Raw genomic sequence first — 13,898 nt, 5'->3', positions numbered from 1 at the left:
GGTTAGAGCCTTCGTGTGAAACCAGGTCTGTTGGCTTTCAGAGACGGATGTTTCTCCTATGTTCTGCTGCCTCTTACGTAGGCAGACAGCTGCTTGTACTCAGCTGAGCTTTCCCTTGGACAGCAGGCAGTGTGGCGTGTGGTTAAGGACAGATGCTCTAGACTCAGGCCTGAGCTTGAAGCCTTACAACAACAAACGAGATACTGCTTTGGGGAAACCAGAGCTCTGGGCAGTGAGTTCTTACCTGAGTCTGTGCCGCCAGCAAGCCGCCCCGCTGGGTGTGAGCCCCCTCTGCTTTGTCTTCAAAGCTGTGTGATCTTCCTGCAGCACCACCCTGCCTCTCACAGGAGTTTGGCTGCTGTGGGGATTTAAACTAGCTGTAAGGAGATGTTTCCTGGCAGGATTATGAGTCAGCTAAATACCTCCTCGCTGTAGGGGACATCACGGTATCTCCCAGAAGCTGGTAGACATGGAGATGAGGTGACCTCTCATCTGCTGAGGATTTCAGAATTGCTCGTCTTTGATGTTACTTCGCTCTTTGTCCAGTGTTTGTCCACCCTTCATTCATGTCTGGTCTGGGCTGGGTGCTGTACGAGGCGCTGAGCATGTGAAGATGAAAGGCCAGTTCCTGCTGGGAAGGAACATGCAGCCCAGTAAGGGAGAGGAACCCAGTGACTAACTACCGTGTAAATAAATGAATGAGCCAGATGTCTGTCCTGTGCTGGCACCCGGCACCCGGCACGTGATCATGTCTGTTGTGGGTGTTACGTATCAGGTACCATGGAAGCGCAGTGGGGAGTGACTGTTTTGCATAGTTTGAACATCGGTTCACAGAGAAGGACAATCAGATTTGGGTGTTGAAGGATGAGTAGGAGCTCGTTGAGCGGGAGTAAAGTAGGCGGCCAAGGGGGAACAGCACATGCAGAAGCCGGGAGGCGTGAGCAGCCTGCTGTATGCAGGGAATGATGGTTGCTTTAATAGGGAGTCTGTGTAGGTGGTGGCTGAACGTGTCCCTGCAAAGGTTGCCTGGAACTTGATCATGGAGGGTCTCAGATACTGTGAGAAGTTTGGACTTAATCCTCAAGATGGTCGGGGGCTGGGTGAGGTATAGGTGGGGTGGTTGGTTATCAGGGTGTAATTCACTTTTCAGCACAGTAGCTCTGAGGAGGAGGCTGGATTGAGAAGGAAGAGGGAAGGACTCGAGCCAGAGGGGCTTGGCAGGAGGCTCCCACGGTCTCTGCTTGGTGGGGGCTGTGAGCCGGGGCAGAGGGCTAGATTTCAGCAGTGGAGAGACTGACGTAAACGTGGTTTGATTTCCAGGCTCTGAAGTTTACCAGCCAGATGACCCTGCCATCTTGCCACCAGGCGACGAGGACCCCTCTGAAGACTTCCCAGCTACACACTTGAGTTCCAACAGTCAGTTTTCCACTAAAATCAGTGTGGTTGGGACTGACCCGCTGGAGAGCACTGATACCTCCAACGATAAAGAAAACTTAGAACGGAAAATCCGTGACCTGGAAACGGAGCTTGAGGGCTACCGGAGCTTCATCCTGCAGCTGCAGAGACACTCCCGGTTCAGCGAGGCCGTCATCACGGTCTTGTGTGGGATGGAAGGGGCCCAGGACGGCTTGAGCAAGTCCAAGGGCAGTGCCGACGAGGAAGAGATGACTTTCTCGAGTCTGCGCCAGGTCCGTTATGTGAAACACATGAAGATCCTCCACCCGCTGGCGCCAAAGATGATGGACGGCGGGCGGCTGGAGAGCCTCGGACAGCAGCTGGTGGGCCAGGAGTGTGAGCTGCAGCAGGAGCAGAATTTGAACGTGGAGCTTTTCGGTGGAATCCGTAACCTGCAGAATAAGATCAGAGACCTCTCGTCCTCCAGGTACGTCCCACCTCTGCCTTCCCCCACGTTGCCACTAGGTGGGCGCCCCTGACCTGGGAAGGGGTGCTGCCCTGCAGGGGCGTTGGGCATGTGCCAGGGAAGTCTTCGTGGCCCGGCTGAGGCAGTTCCTCCTTGGAAAAGATGCTGATGCTGGGAGGGATTGAAGGCAAAAGGAGAAGAGGGCAGCAGAGAACAAGATGGTTAGATCTCATCACCAACTCAATGGACCTGAATTTGAGCAAACTCTAGGAGATACTGGAGGACAGGGGAGCCTGGTGTGCTGCAGTCCGTGGGGTCTCAAGAGTCGGACACGACCTAGCCACTGCACAACAACAGTAACAGCAGGGCAGCTACGCCTTCGGGGAGGTGGCGTGGGAGGCCACGGAACCTGGCGGTGTCCACACTCAGCCTGGGCCTTCGGGAATTGGCCGAGCAGGTCTTGTCCTCCTCAGGTCGAGGGGGCGGGGGCAGGGTGAAGGTGCTAGACCTGCCACTTGGTGAGTCGCAGTACGGTTGCTAAATGGCAGTGTTTGCTCCTGACCCTGTTAAGGGCTCTTACTGTCCTGCAGGGGAGGGGGTGGGGGACACTGAAACTGCTGTCCTAGGCAGGGTGGGGAGAAAATAATAGTGTCCGTGTCTCTACCCTTTAAGGTCATCTCAGAGAAATAAGCCTGTGTTGAAAGAGAAGAATTCTTGGGTCGTGAAGACATGTTTTATGGGCATGGAGACACACAGTTTTGCTTCATGAGATCTGACAAGCATGGGGTCATTTGTAAAGCTGACCTTCACTCGTCACTAATTTGAGACAGACACGTTGTTCAGAATTGTCAGGAGCCACAGTGCGTTTTTCAGGGCTTCCCATGCAGTGTGATTGAAGGCAGCTGGTGTTTATTGAAGGGCAGCGTTGTCAGACCCCACATTAGGCACTGTTCTAACTGAACCCCCACAGCCACCTGAGAAGAGGTGTTCTCAGACCCTGTTTGTAGATGAGGAAATGGAGCCTCAGAGAGGCTGCCGTGCCCGAGAAGGCGGCCCGGGAGGGTTCGTGGAGCCCAGGGTTTGTCTCATTCGTTAAACTGGCCCCGTTTGCGGTGTTGTGGTCACGTGACCTCTCTGCTCACGTGGGCTCGAAGGTGGTCACTGCCCATCATTTCAAGGGATGTAGTGAAGCGAGGGGTCAGGGTCTCTGCCCAGCCACTCTGGGGCCACCTTCCTGCAGCCGCAGTCGGTAAGGAAGACGGAGCCCCGCTTCCCTCCACTTGCGCTTTTCTCAGCGTCGGCGGATCCTCGCGGGCTCACATGGGCAGACGGGCCACCCGAGGCCGTGACGCCTGGTTCAGTTAGGCTTTGAAGGCTGAGCCCTATCAAGTCACAAACCTTCACCATTTAACCGACTTTGCCATCTCTAAGAGGCAGTTTTCTCTCCTGTAAAGGGAGATATAGGCAACTTATGAAACACGCCTACTTCCGGGGCTGACCGGCCTCGGTTCCCCTGTGTGTGGCCGTCAAAGTTAGAGTCGCCTTGTGGCCCTCCCTCCGGAGCTCAGTCCTCGTCTTGTTTTCTTGCCTTCAGTTTCCTTTCTGTTTTTCCTGAGGATTTGTGCTGGCTCCCCTGCCCGTTGGCGCGCTCGTTTCTACAAATTTCGAGTAGTATTTTTAAAGAGTGAGTGGAAACTAATTGTCCTCCTGAGTCCTTGCCAGTCTGTACTTTAATTGGGGGCTTCATAGAGGTTAAAAGTGTTGCAGAAGAACCTCTGTTCCAGCTTTGTTGGCTGTTTTGAAATCGAAAGAGTCGGGACCTTGCGTAGTTGCAGTTGTTCCAAAAGTATAGATACTTGTACAGCTGCAGGCTTTTCAAAATCCTGCTTTGTCAGTTTTCCAATTAGTGTTAAGGTCACAGAAATTCAGTTCTAAAATGGGTACCAGCGTTTCCTTTTCCCTCCTGTATCAGGTACGATTCGTTAGTTCAGGCCCAAGCCAGGGAACTCTCCCTCCAACGACAGCAGATAAAGGACAGCCACAGCATCTGCGTCGTCTACCGCCAGCATGTGAACACCATGATCAAGGCGTTTGAGGAGCTGCTGCAGGCCAGCGACGTGGACCAGTGCGTGGCCGAGGGCTTCCAGGAGCAGCTGCACCAGTGCGCGGCGCTGCTGGAGCAGCTGGAGAAGCTGTTTCTCAAGGGTGAGTGAGGCGCCGGCCTGTGAGTCCTAAGATGGATCAGGCACTGGTCCAGGACTTCTCGGAGGGGCCCAGGGGGAACCGGCTCCTTGGCCTCCCCTTCCGCCCCCTGCCCTGACGAGGTGACGGCAGAGCCCTACTGGCTGCTTCCTTCCAGTGCCCACTGCCCCGTGGTTGGCAGTCTGCCTTGTTCCAGACCCGGGGTCCAGTGGAGGGGCCTCGGGCCAGGCTGGGAAGGCATGGCCACGTGGTTTCCAGAATTTTCAAGAGGGGATAGAAACCCAGGTTTGGCAGGTGAAGACTCACGGATGTTAAATGCTGGGGGCAGCAAACAAACGAAGCAAACAAGAAAACCCAAACTTTCATTGGTTAAAACAGATTTAAGCGTCAGAGGTGGTCTGAGGAGGATGGAAGAAAGCCTTTGCCAAACATTTGCTATGTGCTAAGTTCTTTAATGGATGTTCTTACATTACAGTTCAAAAATAATAACTTGCATTTCTTTGAGGCTACAGCAGACATCTTCCATATAGTTCAGTTCAGTTGCTCAGTCGTGTCCGACTCTTTGTGACCCCATGAACTCCAGCACTCCAGGCCTCCCTGTCCATCACCAACTGCCAGAGTCCACCCAAACCCATGTCTGTTGAGTCGGTGATGCCATCCAACCATCTCATCCTCTTTCATCCCCTTCTCCTTCCACCCTCTATCTTTCCCAGCATCAGGGTCTTTTCAGATGAGTCAGCTCTTTGCATCAGGTGGCCAAAGTATTGGAGTTTCAGCTTCAGCATCATTCCTTTCAAAGAATATTCAGGACTGATCTCCTTTAGGATGGACTGGTTGGATCTCCTTGCAGTCCGAAGGACTCTCAGGAGTCTTCTCCAACACCACAGTTCAAAAGCATCAATTCTTCGGCGTTCAGCTTTGTTTATAGTCCAACTCTTACATCCATACATGACCACTGGAAAAGCCGTAGCCTTGACTAGATGGACCTTTGTTGGCAAAGTAACATCTCTGCTTTTTAATATGTTGTCTAGGTTGATCATAAATTTTCTTCCAAGGAGTAGTGTCTTTTTATTTCAAGGCTGCAGTCACCATCTGCAGTGATTTTGGAGCCCCCAAAATAAAGTCATTTCCACTGTTTCCCATCCATTTGCCATGAAGTTTCGCCATGTGTAGCCTATCATTCTCCTTCTCTCTCCAGACAGATACGTGCATACACGTAAACATACACGGACACCTTACTGACAGTCCCAAGAGGAGAGTGGATGCGGTTGGCCCCTCCTCCTTGGGGAACTCCCCTCCGTGACTCCAGGGAGAACACCGTTCCGAGTCAGTTCTCCCGCCCAGCCCCGGGTGCCCCTCCGGATCCCTGCCTTCGGCGCATGTTCCACATCAGCCGGTCCTGCCATCTTGCTGCCGCCACGGCTCCCGCTGGCTGCCTGCTGCTCTTTGGGGCAGGCGCGGCCCCCTCTTCCCTGGCCTCTGTGCGTCTACCCTGGGCCCGAACGGGTCCGTTTCTGCTGTGGTCAGAGAGGTCATCACAAAGTGAGTCAGGTCGTGACTGCTCTCTGCCCCAAATCAGAGGCTTTCCTCTGTGAGTCATAAGGGTCAAGTTAAATCATGGATGCGAGGCCTTGGACCGAGCTTGTGGTGCCTCACCTGCAGTCCTGAGTGCTTGAGTCCTGTACTTGTTGGGAGCCGGGGGCTTCATTCTCAGGACAAGTGGTTTTACGTGAGGAACTCGGCCTTAACAGGGAAGACCCTCGGTTTGATGCAGTCCTGTGCCTTCGTGCAGACACAAGGATAGCTCACAAGGGTCCATGTGTTGAGTGTGATGCTGAGATAGAACGTGGGGTAGTTTGCCTTCTGGGCCCAGGAAGTGGTGTTTCCTCTGTTTTTAAAAAGGGCCTTAGACATGTCACAGGCCCATTGTCCAGCACCAGCTCTCAGGACCCCGGAGGGCCAGAGCGCAGGAACACTTGACTTTTCCCAGCTTACACAAAATCCCGTCTTCTGGCTAGGATTTTGCAAATAAGCTAGCTTCCATTTTGCTGTAGGAGGGCACAGTGGGTCCTCAAGATAGAGCTGTGTCTTCGTGAACTGAGCCACTTTCTGTCTCTCTCCTTCCTCCCAGCCCTCTGCCCGGGAACGGGAGGCCGAGAGAGACTGCCTCTGGCACCAGATGCCCGCCTGCCCTCAACTTTCGCCTCCCCTTGATTTATTTTTTAGTTACTTACCTTGACAAGCCCAAGGAGATCTCATTTCTTGTTTCCTATGGGTTCTGGAAGCAGGAACATTTCGGGCTTAACAGACAGCACAATCACAGACCTTAATTCTTGTCTACAAAAGGCAGGAAGGTCTCAGGAACCTCTCTGTAGCTCTTTTTCTTAGAGAATAATATGTAGCCGAGGTGGGTCTTTCTGGGCTGCCATCTGAAGAGTCCGGCTCCTGAATTATGAAACGAGCCCACCATAAAGTAATTTTATGTTTGAGGTAGTTGCATAGCATGAGTTCTTAAAAAATTTAAATCTAGTCTTTTTTTTATTATTATTAATGCAAAGCAGTACCCGTTTATTGTGGAATAACAGATAAGCGAATATTCCTGTAATTGCGTCATTTATACAGCAAAACATGAACACCCTGGAGTGTATACTTTCCAGACCTTTTTTATCCATGTGTGTATTTTGGGTGGAAATAGGGCAGTCTGCAGCCTCTCCCTTTTTCAATTATAGACGATAAATGTTAAGCTACATTGTAAGTTTCAGGGGCTGAGGAGCATTCTTTCGTATGAAGGCACTGTAATTAATCATTCCCCACTCGGTGGACATTTAGGTTCTTAAAGTTTAGGGCTGTGATAAAGGACCAGTGGATTGGGACCTTTGTGCATATCCTTGCTCTTTCTTTTCTGATGTTTAACTGGTAGCACCCAAGAAGGAGGGTGGTAGTGTGCCTTCTTAGAGCTCTGGGAGGATTCAGGATTTTTGAAGCAGCTGGCGTCTGCCCGGCCAGTAGAGGGAGCTCAGCAGGTGCTGGCAGTGACTTCTGGGGGTCGTATTTTATTTCTTCAGAGCGTGAGCTCCTGGAGGTTGGGGGGCAGGGGCTTGGGGGCGGTCTCTGTCCTGGCTTCCCGACCTAGGAAAGGGCCAGACATGCAGTGCCCGGTCAGGATCTGGTGCTGCTGCTGGGAGTCTTACGTGGTATGGACCTGACCCTGGGGTACCGTCAGTGAAAGGCCCCCCGCCTCTGTCTGGCGCGTGTCCTTGAGCTTGGAGGGGGCACCTCTGGACTCTGAAGGGGAGGCTTCCAGGAGGAAAGGACCTGGGAGCTCAGCCTGCCACATCAGGAGGATTCATGGCTGGTGGGGAAGGTTATTTCCCGAATGTTGGGGGTGGGGGGTCGTGCAAGCTCTGGTTAGCTTTGTGAGCCAGGCTATCCGATAAAGTGGAGCATCCACAGCATGCTCCTGAGTAGCCCTGAAGTCTGCCCTCTGTCTGGCCCTTGAGCCTCTCCTTACCTCCATAAAGCAGCTCCCCTCTGCCTCAGACATCTAGGCCAATCGTCACCTCCTCTGGACTCTCTGATGGCCCAGGCTGGGTGGTGCTTGGCGCCCCCCACACAGCATCCCACGTGCCTCATCACGCTGCTGCTGTGGGATCATCTTTTGGGTCCACGGTCCCTACTCAGCTGTGAACCTGTTGGGGGCAGGCCGCTCATTTGTATCTGTGTCTTTAGCGTCGGGCACAGGCAACCTGGGAGAACTGTAAATATTTAATAGGAATTACCGGTGAGACGGAAAGGAAGAAGCGTTTGGGTCACGTAGGAGATGCCAGACTCTGATGTCTGAGCTTAAACTTGTACGATCGATGGGTGTGGAGCTAGGGAGGACTTCTCCCAAGTGACTTCTGACGTGGTGACCAGTGCCCGCCTACAGAGGGGTGAGTGCACAGAGGAGGCTGCCGGTGGGGCCGCCCGTCGCAAGCCGGTGCTGCATCGTGCTTCTCCCTTGTTCAGGTGTGTTAGCCGATGACTCGGTGTCTCTCTATGTGGGAACATGGGACCCTTCCACCCCCACATTCCCTACAGCTTCTCAGGTGTGGCAGTGAGGTTTGCCTGAGAGGTGGGAGCAGTTTTCCGTGACATGCTTCCTAAGCTTCTGGAAGAGCTGGACAGATGGCACCCTGTCACCTGCGTGGAGGCAGATTGCACCAAGAATTCAGTGCATCATACCGGCCATCTCCCTGTGAGTCCCACCAAAACAGTCTGTCGTTTGGCGTTAAAGAACTCTGTGGTGGAAGGGAAGGGAGTGGAATATAACTGTTGAGTTGTTACAAGCTCCCCAAAGGGCTCTGATCTGAAGAAGGGAACCTAGGGTTGCTGGCAGCATCTGGTTGTGGGCTCCTTCTATGGTCGTGGGCTTCATTAGGAAACAGGCAGAGTTTTCTGCTGGTTTTGAGATGAGTTTACCGTCGGGCAACCCTAAGCCTGCCCTGGAGCAGGCGCACGCTGCCCTGCGAAGTCCCTGTACTTCTGAAGAACAGTGGTAACTGTGAAGCACGTGTCGTGATGTTCTTTGGCTGGCTGGCACCTGCAGAGTGGGCAGGCGGCTGTGAGAGCGTCTCCATCTCCCTGGCTTACCTGAGCATGCGGTGGAGTAAATGCGGTGTGAACCGGGAGGGCGGAACCATTCTACCCCCGGGATTTCTCGTTGCTACCTTGAAACAGAAAGCCTGACCCTGGCTCACGGGGTTGTCTTGGGGCCCGAGGGAGACGTGGCTGCCAAGGAACCGCCAGCAGGGCCCATCCTGGGAGCCTGGGCGCCCTGCCCCGTGCGGTGCTGGCTCCCAGAGGCCAGCCTGCCCCGTGCGGTGCTGGCTCCCGGAGGCCAGCCTGGTGGGCGCAGAGGGAGCCGCAAGACGAGAAGCAAGTGTGTGTCTCTCCTGTGACCTTCTTGTCCACGCCGTGGTGTTTGAGAACGTTTCCTTTTAGGAGTAGTCTTGGAAATGGTACGTGTGGGTACTGTTTGATTAGTCTCATTTTTCCAGTACAGATACTGAAGGTTTGTTTTTTTTCTTTGGCCACCCATTCATTTCTTCAAAGAGTTCTTCCCAGCCTGCAGTTGCCAGAGTTTGGAAATATTTTAAAAGTACAGTTGTTCGTTTCTGAAATGTGGGCTCACGTGCTCCTCGCAGCGGCGCGTGGTGGCGCGCAGGGCAGCAGAGCGCCGTCCCCAGCTGCATCCCCAGCCTGCTTTTTTCTTCCTTTGTCATTTCTTCTGGCCACCCCCCTGCTGCAGACAGCGGCTTTTTCAGCTGCATGCACAGCCTCCTTTTCCTGGGAATCCCGCTTCTCCGAGCCTTTCTGGAAGAGATAATTTCAGTGCAGATAGAGCTGTATGCACAAAGATGTTTCTTTTATAAAAAGAAAAATAGAGGGCCTTCGATGTCAGCTAGGGAACTGGCAGAAAATGGTCCACGTCCACCTCCAAGGGAATATTCCTGTTCTCGTTGAACGTGACATTTCTAAAGCAAACTTGGTAAGAGAAGTGCTCCTGATAAAGGCCGAAGTGAGGGTCTTCCCTGGTGGCTCAGTGGTAGGGAATCCGCTTGCCAGTGTAGGAGACGTGGTTTCGCTCCCTGGCCCGGGAGGGTCGCGCACGCCGCGGAGCAGTCAAGCCCGTGCGCCGCAGCTACGGAGCCTGTGCCCCGGAGCCCGGGCGCTGCAGCTCCTGAAGCGCGAGTGCCCCGGAGCCTGTGCCCCGGAGCCCGGGCGCTGCCACTCCTGAAGCGCGAGTGCCCCGGAGCCAGTGCCCCGGAGCCTGTGCCCCGGAGCCCGGGAGCTGCAGCTCCTGAAGCGCGGGTCCCCCGGAGCCTGCGCTCCACAACGAGAAGCCGGCGCATTGAGAAGCCCGCCTGCTGCTGCTGGGGAGCAGCCCCCTGCTCACCGCAGCTGGAGAAAAGCTAACACGGCACCCAAGACCAGGTGCGGCCCAAAACAGATAAGTTAAAAAAAAAAATCACCATTAGTGTGCTAAAAAAGAAAATAAAGGCCAAAGTGAGAGATTAAGTCACAATAACCGTCATCCGTGTTAGAACGCGCGGAAGAAAGAACAGAAGGGAAGCCAGGAGCAAGTCTGTGGTGAGGACTCTGGAGTTTCGGACCCAGAGGGCAGTGAGGACTGCCTCCTCCTGCAACAGGCCCGTCTTCTGCTGGAATCAGAATCGTAGGGAAGGAAGAAGAGCCTGCATCCAGCCGTGCCTTAGGGATTGCTTTCTGGGTTCAGTCCTGTCGCCTTCCTATGGAACTGGAGCTGGGGTCTATAGTCTGAGTGGCATTCTTGGTAATCCACTGTAAACACCCAGGGCCGTGGCAGGGGAGTGTGCAAACCAATGGGATAGTGCCTCTGCAAATGGAGGAGCAAGGGATTACCAGGGAGCACGTCTTCTCTTTTAATGGTCTCGCTCTCGGTGTTGCTTCTGCGTCTAGGAAGTTCAGCGCAAGCGGAAGCGGAAGTGGAAACCCAGAGGGGAGCGAGAGAGAGGTGAGTGTGCCGCACCGGGTTGGAAGCGGCCGCGGGCCGGCTTCGCCCGCCAGCGCTCGGCGGCCCGGGCTCCCTCCTGTCCTGTTAGTTTCCTGCATCCGGGGAATAAAGCAGACACGCCTAGGAAACGGACACCGGCCACACAAACCCAGGAGCTGAGGCGGGGTGTCCCGCAGCCTCCCTGCAGCGTGTGACGTTGCTCTCGGCCTTGCGCTCGGGCGATCTGACTCGGGTGCCGCGTTCCTTCTGTTGGCTCGAGTCCCTGGAGCGGGAGTTCCAGGCTTGCGCCTGGCCCATCTGTCCTTCCGTCATGGGCCCCGCGCTGCAGCCGTAAGTTGTTCTGCAGAGCGTGCAAGTGCCCAGGCAGTGGGCCCTGCCTTCCTGCTATGATCTGAAATCCCTTCTTCAGAGTCGGCTCGCAGGAAGTGGCCCGCGCTCTCCACGACCCCCTCGCCTCTCTGACCTCACCCCAGGGTCACTGGCCCTTGTAGCGCTGGGCGCGTCGCTGCAGCGCTTGCCATGTGGTTTCGAGGACTCCCTGAAAGAGGCAAGGAGGCAGCAGGTGTTAGCGTGTGCCCGCTGCTGCCCTTGGCACCCGCGTCGTTGTTTCTGACCCCACAAGGTGAGCATTCTTGTTCCCAGTTTAGGATGAGGAGCCCGAGGCGTCAGAGTTGCGTACGTGTCAAGGAGAGGCAGCTCCGGGGTTTGAACTTGAGTCTGTTGTTACTCCCACACCTGGATGATTCTTGTCATTCCCTCTTGCCTTTTGAGGGCAAAGACTGTCTTAGATACCTGTACACCTGCTCCGGCCCCAGCTTTCTGGCATGTGATTGGAATTTTTAAAAATGTTCGTGGTGTAAGTGGATCGTTTCCACCCTTAGCTTGCCTCTGTGGCCAACTGGAAACATCAAGGTCGTGCCTTCCTTTGTTACCTTGTTCAAGGTTCTCACTGTTGTTAACGCTATTGATGTTTTGCTCCTCTTGGGAGCTGTGACCCTTTGGATCCCTGGGGCTGAAATAAATAGAGACCGGTCTGGGATGCAGCGTTTTAGATTTTCTTGGCATTGTGAAGGCAACCAGCATCATTAGAAGGAGCAGGCAGGGAAGCAGCACAGATCACTGGAGCACATTTCAATCAGGGCTGCGGTAAGGTTAGAAGAAACACTCCTCCCAGTCCGACCTTCCACTTCCACCCTGATGATAATGGGTCTCGTCCCACCGGCACGCTGTGGAGGGGGCAGTAAGGACCTCCCCGTTAGAGCTGTCTTAGCTGAGATCTGAAGGGTGAGGCTTGGGGGAGGCTTTTGGGAGCGTGTCCACCCTTGAGGTGTAGATGTGGCCTCTTGGAGCCACGTGGCTGGTGGGCAGTGCATGGAGCTGGTGAGGCAGGCGGGGCGGGGGCGGGGGGCCTGGTCCTCACATCCTGAAATAAGAGCCCAGATCCTGTTTACAGGAAGAGGGATGTCTCCGAAGGAGGGCAGGCTGGGACTAGACAGGAGCAGACTTGGCGATCTGAAAACCAGCCGTGGTTGACTGGAGAATGGGCTGGGAGAGGGCAGGGAGGCTCGCTGGCCCTCCTCGGCCGCCCGTCTCATCTCTGACAGGCTTGCTTCTGTCCCTTCTGTTCTCCCATCTTCAGCTGCAGGCTTAGCACTCGCATGGGTCACTCCTAAGCTAATTAAACGGGTGCCCTCGGCCCCTTCCTCCCTTTGCAAGGCGGCAGCAAGCCTGAGCATCCATCACGCTGTCTGAGCGAAGTTGCATCTGGTGTTTACCTGTTAATGAATGTGTTGCCGCTTTGGAGTCCTTTGCTCCTGTCTGAGCTCGTGAATAATGAGACACGAAGTAATAGGAAAAAGTGGGAGAAAAAAGAGCTTAAATTAAGGCGCTTATTTATAATGGGGATTCACATGGGCTTCTCACGAAGTTCAGGGTGTTTCTCCTCCTGGCGGAGGTGGCCCTTGGGAAACGCAGGTTAATGACCAGGTGATTGCCTGAATGGTGATATTGGAACCAGCTTGGGGACCACGAGGGTTTTGAGATTTGTAGACCCACAAGTCCACCTGTGGGTTTGGGTTGTCCCCGCCCCCCACATTCTCCTGGGGGCTTGGAACCAGCCAGACAAGGGTTCAGATGGTTGCCCTGCCACGTACAAGCGGGCGAGGTTCTGATGTCCCACTGACTCCCAGCTCTGCCTGTGGACGGTCCTCCCAGCGAGGACAGAGTGTGTGAAATGCCTGGTACGGAGCGGCCTCTCTCAGGGCCCTCCCCTGCCAGCCAGGCAGTGGGTCCCCCTACTTCACTGACTCCAAGTCGAGCCCACTGAGCCTCTTTTTGGTTTGTTTTTAGAATGTCTTTGCTAAAAAATGTTCTAGGGCTGCGAGAAGACCAACGTCACAAATATAGGTAAGTGATAAAGGGCCAGTGTTCCTATCCTGGTTGTGGGCTCTTAGTGTGGAACACGGTTTCTCTTTCAATCCCGACGGTCAAGGACTGAAGAAGACAGCTTCACACACCAGCACGCCCTCCCCGAGTCTCCCGCGCCCTCGGCCTGTCGCGCGGCGTCCGACTGTGGACTGTCTGAGAAGTCCTGCTCCTCAGAAGACCAGAAGCAAGACAGCGAGGCCGAGAAGGCGTCGGGCCTGGCAAACAACTTTTCACAAGGTAAGCTGTGCTTTCCCAAGCGTCGTAAACCTAGCTGAGACTTCCGGTTCTAATGGTAATTCACCCTCCTGGCTTTGTAGTGGAGGAGAGTTTAGCGACGTCTGAGTGGTTACTGGATAAGAGGATGTCCCAGGAGGGCCCAAGCCGGTCGTTCAGACATCGTTTATCGATGGAGAAACCTGCGGTTGTTGAAGGTGCTGGAGATTAGGGAAAAGTCGCCTTTGTTTTCTGATGACTTGCCCTCTGCTCACCTATCTGGCAGTGGCGGTCTGGAAAGCGCTGGGGTCATGGATCAGTTCCCGGTCTGGTCAATTTCCTGCTATTTCTCTCAAGCTCTTCCTGAGGCGATGTCGCTTTAAGACTGTTGGTTTGAATTGTACGGGTGCCCGAAAGTACCTCAGCCTCTGTTTGGAGATTTTTGAATTTGATAAATCTGCTGTGTTTCTCTTTAGTGTGACCTTTGACCTTTTGGGTCAGCCCTTTGCCCTGCCTCTGACCATGGAGCTGTGGGCTCAGCTGGCGGAATCATCCTCCTGAGGCCGCACACCCTGAACTCCCCTTAACATCAGTCCTGATACCTCCTGCTGGGCCTCGGGTAGGGCTTACTATTCATCATAAGTTCCAGGGATTGTTCAG

General features: G+C 54.3%; 1 protein-coding gene across 1 annotated transcript in view; it reads left to right on the top strand.

The window, feature by feature from the left end:
• The window catches only part of CDK5RAP2 (CDK5 regulatory subunit associated protein 2), a 180,402-nt gene that overhangs the window by 134,285 nt on the left and 32,219 nt on the right, over positions 1-13,898 (top strand). The window contains exons 24-27 of the mRNA XM_052644504.1: positions 1,321-1,882; positions 3,834-4,066; positions 10,544-10,598; positions 13,090-13,262. Of these exons, the coding sequence (XP_052500464.1) occupies positions 1,321-1,882; positions 3,834-4,066; positions 10,544-10,598; positions 13,090-13,262 (1,023 nt within the window). The remainder of the gene's footprint in view (positions 1-1,320; positions 1,883-3,833; positions 4,067-10,543; positions 10,599-13,089; positions 13,263-13,898) is intronic.

Source organism: Budorcas taxicolor, chromosome 8 (assembly GCF_023091745.1).
Source record: "Budorcas taxicolor isolate Tak-1 chromosome 8, Takin1.1, whole genome shotgun sequence".
Taxonomy (NCBI): Eukaryota; Metazoa; Chordata; class Mammalia; order Artiodactyla; family Bovidae; genus Budorcas; species Budorcas taxicolor.
The sequence above is the reverse complement of the archived record's forward strand: the minus strand, read 5'-3'. Positions and strand labels throughout refer to the sequence as shown.